Raw genomic sequence first — 11,023 nt, 5'->3', positions numbered from 1 at the left:
ACATGGCCCCCCCCCCCTCCCATGTCACACGCCTCATAGCCACTGGGGTGGGCCACACATCACATAGTGTGGAGCGAGCGTTCGAGTGGGGTCACCTCTTTGATGTCTGCCATGTGACTGAGGTAAATAACCACAATACCCCCCATAATAGCCGCTCCTGCCTGCCCACTCCCATCCCCCCTACTCTAGGCTCGCCGTGTTTACTTGTCCCCCAGAGGTTTTGCACTTATATGTATCGTTCTGTATTTAGAACAACAATAAATAGTTAAGGACGTAAACCCTTTATATATCATTTTATTCTTACAGGTACAGCTAGTACAACGCGTGGCGGGTACAAGCTGTACCCACCACGCGTTGCTGTGGCTCAGTCTGGTTAAATGGAAAAGAAGGAAAAGAGAAAATGCATGTTTCTAATATGTTTAATATCACAATGCTTGTGCATATACAATATTTTTGTTGTTACATTGACGGTGTAGATATAGAGATTGTCTGGTTTGCCGACTCTAGAACACGCAACATATTACTGTCCATGTGAGAAGCAATCCGTGTATAGATCTAAACCACACAATTCTAAAGATTGGCCCTGAGCTTTGTTGATGGTTTTTGCAAACGCCAATCGAATGGGGAATTGCAATCTCTTAAATTGAAATGGCATATCCGTTGGAATCATAGGAATGCGAGGAATGAGAACATCTTCACCTTTTAATGGTCCTGTCAAGATTGCTGCTTCTATGACGTTGCTGATAAAAATTTTTACTGCAAGCCGCGTGCCGTTGCAAAGTTTTGGCTGGTTGATATTTCGCAACATGATAATTGGCACGCCGATATTCAACTGCAGGACGTGCGGTGGTATCCCTGGCAGGTCGAGTGAATTCAAAAATACTGTTGGATAATTAACCGCTTCATCTGCTTCCACAACAGTGTCGACGGACTTGTATGTGACTGCCTCGCTTTTGATGTTAGACTGAATAATATTGTTTAGTTCGCAGAAGTCTTTGTTCTTGGCCGCAAGAACAGCTCGTTCACTTAGCCAATCATGATTTTTATAATTGATTTGAATATTGGGAAATACTTTTTCAGCCAATTCTTCTTTTGACGTCACTAAATTGCAGAAGTTATGAGGCAATGAAATTCGTCCTGAGGTCAGATCAACCGGCACGTTTCCGTTCCAATTTCAGGCATTTGATGTGCGAATATCTCAGCTGAAAGATCGTTTTGCAGCTGGACACGCAAATTTATAGTTAATTTTAACGTCTTTATGTGGGCCACAAAGTAGAGTATTTCAGGCAAGCATTAATTTCGTCCGCTGGTGTCGATCGAGGAATGACAGGTAACGTTTGCCTGAAATCTCCTGCAAGCAATATAAATGCGTTCCCAAATGGTCTGATGTTTCCACGCAAATCTTGTAATGTTCGGTCAAGAGCCTCTAACGATTTTTTGTGGGCCATTGTGCATTCATCCCAAAGAATGAGTGCATTTCTGCAATACTTTTCTCATGCCAGATGCTTTGGAAATGTTGCACGTGGGAGTTTCAATGAATTGCATGTTCAGTGGCAATTTCAAAGCCGAATGAGCAGTTCTTCCACCTGGTAGCAATGTCGCAGCTATTCCAGACGATGCAAGAGCTAAGGCTATGCCATTTTGGGATCGAATTGCTGCCAGAATCAGTCTTATCAGGAAGGTTTTACCAGTTCCTCCTAGCGAATCTTAGAAGAAGATTTCTCCAAGCCCATGATTGACAGTTTGAATTATTCGATCGTAAATGCCTTTTTGCTCAAGCGTTAGCTTAGGAATATTTGATTGCGCATATGACAACAGATCATCCGTGTTGTAATTTTGTTCACGACACAATTCTACATCAAACGAAGAATCAGCAAATTGATTCGGTGCTGGCATTCCCAATTGATTGAGAACTTTGTTTGCGATTTCTAAGCACAAATCTTCAATCATTATCAACGCTTCGTTGTAGATTTCTGCTGTGAAATCCATGTTTATTTTGAATTTTCCTTGCGTATTCGATGGACAAGATCTTCAGCCAGGTGCGATTTATATTTCTCCCAAAACTCTGTTGGAGATGAAGGAGAGCCGGTGGTCAATATGATTGCAAACAATGCACGAATTTGATTTGGATGTGACGTGTTGGACGAGTCATTAATGCATACATCCCAGTGTCGATCATTCTCCAGTAAATTCAGAGCTTGACATGCACTACGGAAAGTGGCAGGTGTAACGCCGTTGACAAATCTCAATTGCTGGAAAGACGTTGGACCGGGCACATTTACCAACAGCATACGAAGAAAGAAGCATTCATCTTGATTGGGATGCACCGTGTACAGTCTGCCTATCGTAGTTTGTTTGAATATGCCAGGATGTCCTTCGACTTGCTTTCCTCGTTTGCGTCGTTCAAATGTTTTTCTACTGGCATTCCATGTGTAGTATGTAGGAACTTCCGAATACAGCAGTATTTTCGCAAACGGGTCATTTTGGCATAACGTGAAGCAAGCAGTTAACGTTGTAGCCGATGGATTCATGGCTGTGTTGCACATTTGCAGCTGTGAAATTGAGGCGTTGTCCATTTTCTAGATGTACAGCTAAGTGAACAACAGCTGGACTTCGTTCATGTATGGGAAATGAAAGAATTCGCCATGCAGCTTCATTCCTGCTTATGTATCTTCCAGCCTGATACTGTGCGATTTCATCGATATGTATGACCGCATTTCTATCACTTCTTTCTGGCCGCACGCCAAAAACTGCCATGTCGCTACCCTTATTCACATACTTACAAATGTATTTGATCGATTTAACGGAGTTACAGTGTTCCACGTTTATATGGGCTTTGTATGTTTTTGATAGCAAAGGCATATATGGAACAACCCACCGGTTATCGACTTCGATATCACCGTTTCTCATTTGTATGGTTGCAAATTTACCGCCATCTTCTGCTGATCTTCTGTATAAAGTATATCCATCGTTTCCTGTAACTGTGTAGGATACAAATGCTCGAGGATATTGCTTAGAGCATTTTCCGTCTATCATGCATGGTGAATTTGGATTCAGTGTACCACAAGGTCCGTGTATCATATTTTTCGTCACAGTTTCATGCAAATGCTTATCGACGTCGGCATTGGGTATTTCAGCGGATATTACATCGTCGATTTCGTTTGAAGTTAATTTGTTATAGAGCCAGATGTGCATGTGGCAATCCTCTCTTTTGCCATTCCACTGAGTACATCCAACAGCACACAGACCTAAACACTTCATGTTTTATCATGAAATCCATCAGGGATTTCAGCTTCTGTCAGAAAACATGTGCTGTGATGTCATGCCTATCCACGGGCGATTGCCCAGGAAGTAAGAGCTGTTGTATATCGTCCCAAGCTGGATTACATGTGAATGTAATGAATAGGTCTGGACGTCCGTAGTGACGAACATACGCAATTGCATCTTGAGCATACTTGTGCATATGACGTGGACTGCCTGTATAGGAAGATGGCAAAATCGTTAGTCTTCCAACGTTAGTTGTATTACCGTCATTTACAACTGCATCTCGCAAATGAACATATTTTTCAGAACGAAGCTTGCTCTGATTCAAACGGATGAATATGAAACGTTCTGTTTCGATTTATACATACATATTTACGATGTATTGGTGAAACAATTGACGGCGTTTCAAAATGTGATTGTCTTCATTCACTCGAATCATTAATCGGTATGAATAATAGTTCATTGCGCTGCATTTCAAACTTGTTTCCTCGCCACTGACTGGATTTATCCTCTTAACGTTCAAGTGATATCCATCGGCACCATCCCAAAAAATGTTGGATATTGGAGGGCATCGTAGCACCAATGAGTTTCTGCAAATTTTGTCAATTGATCGTTTCTCCGATGAAGAACAATGTCTCTTGGTTGGAATTGATCTTCGACTATTACAATTGCCACTTCGTATATAGTTGGAGCATTGAATCTTCGCACATGTTGTCCAGCAGGCGTTTTGTCAGCATGAATAACAATCTTGTGTGTATCAGATGGCATCTTGTCAATTGCTGTTTTGAACCAACTCACTAAATTGTTTTTTTCGTGAAGAAGCTGTTGCAACTGGGAAACGATGGACCTTTTTATGCCGGTAGAAATTCCGCAGCATGCATTCAATTTATCATTGCCATCGCCGATGAAATACATTTGTAGGAATTTATGTTGACCATCTGGGAACGGAAGCAGAGAGCCGGCTTTATGATAAATTTGTCCTTTCACTTTGAAAGCTGGCATGGAATGAGCTGGTATGATGTTTGCGCCAAACGACGTCATTTGGAAGCATGAGTTGTTCCTGATGTTAGATAGGAAATGCTTTGATTCGGCTGTATATCCGGCAAGCAAAGTTTGTAATGGCTCAGGCGGTTCAGCAAGATGAGGCAGTTTAATTTTTCGGTGGCTCAACACATTCCTTTCGTTTCTCCATTAAATTTGAGAGCCTTGCAATAAGGTCACACCTCAGTCACACCGTGTCTGCTGGGGTTGTTTGTCATTTGGTCGCCAGGTGGTGTGGGCGCCACTGCCCTCCCAGTGTTGTTGCCTGCCTGGCTGCGTGCTGACGTGGCAGTTTCGACATGGGGGCCTTGCAATTCCTCCTGTTCTGTGGGTGAATTCCGTGGGACTGGAGTTCTCATGTAAGGCTGGTTATCCAGCCATTGAGTTGGTGATGTGCGACATGTTTCGTGTCCCGGTGGAGGCTGTCTACGGAGTTGAGCTTGTTACGGCCCACCGGGTGATTATCAAGTTCGTGCGGGAGGAAGAGTATCGGGACTTCCTCCGTCGGTACGAAGGGTGTTTGTTGCAGTTGCCGGATGGCGCCGGCTCTGTTGCGGTCTCGGACCGAAGTGGTGCCCTGACTTATGTCAGTGTACGCGGTGCGCCCCTGGAGTTCCCTGAAGACCTTCTCTGGCGCTTCTTCGGGAGGTATGTTGCAGTCATCAGTGTGTGGGTGAACACGCTTTTCTCGGGGAAGTATGCTGGGAAGCAGACGAACATCCGTACCGTAGGTATGCGCCTGTGGTCGGATATCCCATCTTCTGTCCGGCTGCTGGGTTACTACGTTCGGGTGTATTATGCCTGGCAGTCCCGTACCTGTTTCCGATGTGGCCACTTAGGGCATCAGGCTGCCGGGTGCTCTGAGGCCCCTGCTGCACCTGTTAACTTGTTCCGGGAAGAGGATTTCCCGCCGCTCATTCAGGGCGTGGATTCCAGAGATGAAGAGGGGCAGGTCCCGTTCGCTGCTGATGCGGCCCCCCTGTCGGAAAATCCGACACCATTTAATAATCATACAGATAATAGCTGTATTACCAACAAGTTACCCATAGAAAACGTAACTTGTAGTGGAATTACCGTCTAAAGAAAACGGGATATCATCACCACATACCATTATAATTCACCAGCTATTCTGCTGGGAATTATTCTTAAATACATTAGTCTTTGGACTTTACCATCATAAAAACATCTTATATAAATTAACTTAATTATCAATATTAAAGTAGAGTAAATGTGACCCTTCTATCACTTTCTGAAATCTGGACAAAGTAGGCCAGGCGTCAGAGTGGGGAAGGAGGGCAGCCATTGTTGTTGTTTATACGAGACCAGAGGCTCACACGGGAACAAATTCGGCTCCTGTTAAATTTACTTGGACGTAGTGTTATGGAAACTAAAAGTGTACCATTATCAACACGCTGTCTACAAATTCAAGTTAAGTGTCTATCCGAAACCCATTATCTATCATTAGTGGCCATTAATGTCATTGGGTAGGGTTATCCGGTTAGATCACATGGAAGCCTCAAACTAAAGGTAATTAAGCCAGGTCCTCATGTTCCATGTACTGTTTTCTCTGATATACTTGTCATATATAGGATTCTGGCTTCACAGCTAGCGCACTTTTGACAGGTCAAGACGAGGATGCAAGATTATGTGCACCAGTTACTGGGTGATAGAAGCTACCTCAAAGAGGATAATTTGGTGTCTACACTCTAGTTATACCTGGTGGACTAACCTGCTGTACTATAAGAGAAGGAACCTCATCAATGTATGTAGCTATTACTGTAATTTGATTGGCTGCATATGTGTAATATAAACCCCCCCTAATGTGTAGAGGATCGATTTGTGAGATTATGAGATTATTGCAGAAATACAGTCCACTTATCATTATACAAATTGCTATCGAAGTATATAAATTAACGTAAATATAAATTCATATAAATTAAATAAATATAAATCTCACAGGTCGGTTCCCACATTATTTGGTCATCTTCGAACCGGATGACGGATTATTTGATCCTTTGAACCCACATTTGGTCATCTTAGTACCGGATGAACCAGTTAACCAAACCAGTGGATTCATTAAATATACTAGTGCAGTGTTATTTAAACAAAGCCAGTCAAGACAGCGGCGTTGCCTCGTGGGAGCTCAGGAGCCTCCCTCAGCCCAGATCAGCCTTAGTCAGCGGTTTCATGCACACCCACAGAAATTTGGTGGCGTGTTATTTCGTGAAATGACAGCGCTAATATAGAATCCAGCCAAATTAGTGACTGTGTCTTCGCGAGATTGTTCACGGATTTCGTGGTGTTACATTTCGCGAGAGATTATCTACGAATTTTGTGGACTTTATTTCGCGAGGTCACTAATAACATTTAATACTTCTAGATAATATTAGAAGTTTCATAGAGGCTAATTAAGAGGCTATTAACAATAATTGTGTATATTATTTCTCCAAATAGAGAGTTATTTAATATAAATTGCACTAGTGATCACAGTATAATATTTACTAATTGCCAACCCACAACAGGGTTGGATACTGACTAGTTGAACTATTATTGTTCATCCTAGTCCCATTATTACCATAGTCAGTTGTACTATATTGAATAACCTAACACCATTAATGAATGGTCCAGACCCTATTTTGGGTGTAATTTTTATCAACTCGAGTTGAGTTGTGTATATATAATAATTTACTTATGATCATTACACCTTTGAGTGATTAATTAGTGTCTCTACCATCCTAGGGTGATATAGAAGAGCTAACCTAAAGGTACTTCCAGTGACACTGGTTTATCACTCAAATCATTAGTGTGGATGATTGTATATATATAATGTGTATTAATTATAAGTGCTAACCTCTAGTAGAGGTAGGATTATTGCCTAGTGAGTGCGGAATTTACCCTAGGCTACCATTAGTACTTGCTCACAATTTATGAGCCAGTGGTGCCCAATTAACAAGTCACCATGACTAATCCACAGAAAGCAAAGCGTGCTTTAATATCAAGCAAACGCCAACTAACAAGAGATCTCAACCAATATGAACAGTTGTTATATGAGCCTGTAATTAATTATCGTCGGTTGAAAATACCACTGTTGCAGATTCAAACCCAATTGCATATATTGAAAGCAAATAGGAAATCTTACCAAAATCAGGTCCACGACGACGACGACATAGTAGTTGAAGATGTGGAACCATTCCTGTCTGACCTAGCACAATATGAAGAAGAAACTCAAGCCAGGTTGGAACATTTACACAGGATAATTGAATCAGAACAAATAGCAAGTACATCAAATAAAGTAGATAATGTTATGGATGATCTGGATCTTTTTGAGAATAAATGTAAAGCCAGATTAGATCCTTTAATCAACAAGGATAAAGCTTCACCCAGTAAAGCTTCACCCACTACAGCTTCACCCAATAATATACCACCAGAAATTAAGCAGTTTTCAGACAATTTATCCACAGTCTCTGTGGATTCTGAAAACCCAATACCTGAAGCTACTAAGTTAACATGCCTCCAAACTAGAGGTGAAGCTGAACCAGTAGTAGAAAATGTAAATGAAAATAGCGACAGCACTAATTTCCCAGTCCAGCCTCCTAGGAGTAATGCTGGCAATGAGAAAACTGTCATACATCTAGTACTACAGTTGCTGGATTTACCTCAACCTGATCAGACTGCTGACTCATTACAATCCTTCAGCATGGAGTTTGAGTCACTACTAAGAACATTCAGACTTAAGGTTGATATAACTACTAGTGAATGGATGACCAAAGTAGTCCTTCAACGAAAATTGTCCAGCGATATACTAGATGAATTATATGCACATCAACATAACACCATCCTGACAGTACAGGACATCACTGAAGGTTTACATTCCATCATAAACAAACGACGAGCAAATGAGGAAGTTAAAGCCTCTTGCAAGCCTTCAGAAATAGAAAATAATAGTCAATTAAAGGGTAAAACAACCACCCCAAATAAACATCAACCAATTACTCAAACATCAAGTTGCAGAAAATCTGACAATGCAGCAGCAACCTCCAAGCCTACTGTTACTAGTTCACCCAAACCGGTAACTTCCAAACGTGCAGTAGGCTGGGGGACTTGTATGTTCTGCAAAAAGAAACATTCAACATACTGTTGTGCTAATTATCCAACCAGAGACACTCGTATGGAGCGACTCCAGGAATTAGGGAGATGTGCAAGGTGTCTCAAGTCACACAACATAGACTATTGTGATACCCAATTCAACACCTGCAACAGGTGTAGAAGAGGTAGGCACCATGCAGCACTGTGCAAATATACGAAATTAACGTATTCAAGACCCAAGGTGGAAGATAGCATTCCCACCACAGTACAGTACTGCAAGGTGCAACAAACAAAGAGTGTCCAATCGGCAAAGTCTAAAGGTAATACGACTTTGCCTACTGCCCAAATTACCATCCTGAATAAGAGGGCCAAGGTCCATACCCGTGGGTTGTTTGACCAAGGATCCCAGAGAACATATATCACTAAAAAGCTGGCAGATGAATTACAATTAAGGCCTGTAGCCCAGACGTCATTCAACATCTCAGGGTTTGTAACAGATGCAGGACCTCAAGTCTACCAGGTGGTACAACCATCAGTACGTTTAGGCAGGTACGTCTGTCGAGTACAAGCCATTGTGGTGGACAAGATACCAGTAGACCTACAAGTTCAAGGTCTGAGAGCAACAGCCAAATTCCTGAGAAATAGAGGAATAAAATTGGCAGATAATATTAAGTCTGATCACCTCACCGACTTCGGTCTCCTTGTAGGGACAGACTATTGCCATCGATTCATCGGTAGCCCTACTAAATATCAGGGTATAACCATGTTAAACTCTGCAGGAGGTAAATTAATCTCAGGCCCAGTATCAAGCCTGAGGAGACCTATGCCTGCAGATAAACAATACCAGTAGAAATCTAAATTTGTCAGCTGATTATATTTCTCCAGTAGCATTATACTAAGGAGATTACAGCTGACTATACCAACAGAAGTTGATGTTAGTATCATCATTTAAAGCTGGAGATGAGTTCATGAGGCCTCAGTGGCAAATCAGTGAACAGTAGCCTAAAACAGCTACAAGTCACTGCGACCAATGTCACTGATCCCACTGCAGTCTCAGAACCATACTTTACTTTAATGATGAGCTATTCAATCTTCTGAATCAATTAACTAAATTAAACCCCAATAAATCTGATGACTGATTTGATACATTTATTATTTAATCAAGATGTATTCCATGGGCCTCAGTGTTTATATATCAGTGACCAGTTACCTGAAGAAACTTCAAGTTATATCTAATGTCACTGATCTCACTGCAGTCCCTGAATCATACTTGACTGTAGTACTTGATCACATCCAGTCTTCTGGGTTAAATAATATGTAATAAGGCTTGAATATTAGCCTTTCAAGAATTGACAGGGAAATGAAATCGCATTAGACTTCTAACCCTTGCAACTCTAGTACGGGACATCCGTCCTGTACGAACAGACACACAAATGTGTGATTACTAACTACTAACATCAAATTAATCAAATAATTCGAAGGAGGAGTATCGGTGTTCGTCTGTTCTAATTAGGACTTCGACCCGTGAGCAGCCCCTGGGGAATTATGTCGGAAAATCCGACACCATTTAATAATCATACAGATAATAGCTGTATTACCAACAAGTTACCCATAGAAAACGTAACTTGTAGTGGAATTACCGTCTAAAGAAAACGGGATATCATCACCACATACCATTATAATTCACCAGCTATTCTGCTGGGAATTATTCTTAAATACATTAGTCTTTGGACTTTACCATCATAAAAACATCTTATATAAATTAACTTAATTATCAATATTAAAGTAGAGTAAATGTGACCCTTCTATCACTTTCTGAAATCTGGACAAAGTAGGCCAGGCGTCAGAGTGGGGAAGGAGGGCAGCCATTGTTGTTGTTTATACGAGACCAGAGGCTCACACGGGAACAAATTCGGCTCCTGTTAAATTTACTTGGACGTAGTGTTATGGAAACTAAAAGTGTACCATTATCAACACGCTGTCTACAAATTCAAGTTAAGTGTCTATCCGAAACCCATTATCTATCATTAGTGGCCATTAATGTCATTGGGTAGGGTTATCCGGTTAGATCACATGGAAGCCTCAAACTAAAGGTAATTAAGCCAGGTCCTCATGTTCCATGTACTGTTTTCTCTGATATACTTGTCATATATAGGATTCTGGCTTCACAGCTAGCGCACTTTTGACAGGTCAAGACGAGGATGCAAGATTATGTGCACCAGTTACTGGGTGATAGAAGCTACCTCAAAGAGGATAATTTGGTGTCTACACTCTAGTTATACCTGGTGGACTAACCTGCTGTACTATAAGAGAAGGAACCTCATCAATGTATGTAGCTATTACTGTAATTTGATTGGCTGCATATGTGTAATATAAACCCCCCCTAATGTGTAGAGGATCGATTTGTGAGATTATGAGATTATTGCAGAAATACAGTCCACTTATCATTATACAAATTGCTATCGAAGTATATAAATTAACGTAAATATAAATTCATATAAATTAAATAAATATAAATCTCACAGGTCGGTTCCCACACCCCCCTGCATCGCCCGACATGCCCCCGGTGGTTGTTGTCCCCCCTCCGGGTGTTCCGGTGGCTCCTGTCGCTGGTCAATTCGCTGTGCCAGTT

General features: G+C 41.5%; 1 protein-coding gene across 1 annotated transcript; it reads right to left on the bottom strand.

The window, feature by feature from the left end:
- Positions 1 to 520: 520 nt before the first annotated feature.
- LOC138358181 (uncharacterized) lies at positions 521 to 2,969 on the bottom strand. The gene is made up of 3 exons (XM_069315684.1): positions 2,931 to 2,969; positions 2,012 to 2,252; positions 521 to 1,137 (listed from the first exon to the last, which is right to left on the bottom strand). The coding sequence occupies exons 1-3, from the start codon at positions 2,967 to 2,969 to the stop codon at positions 521 to 523; spliced, it is 897 nt and encodes a 298-aa protein (XP_069171785.1).
- Between the last annotated feature and the right edge of the window lie 8,054 nt (positions 2,970 to 11,023).

The sequence above is a fragment of the Procambarus clarkii genome, chromosome 82, assembly GCF_040958095.1.
Source record: "Procambarus clarkii isolate CNS0578487 chromosome 82, FALCON_Pclarkii_2.0, whole genome shotgun sequence".
Lineage (NCBI taxonomy): Eukaryota > Metazoa > Arthropoda > Malacostraca > Decapoda > Cambaridae > Procambarus > Procambarus clarkii.
Note: the sequence above shows the minus strand (reverse complement) of the source record. Positions and strands in the feature narration are given on the sequence as shown.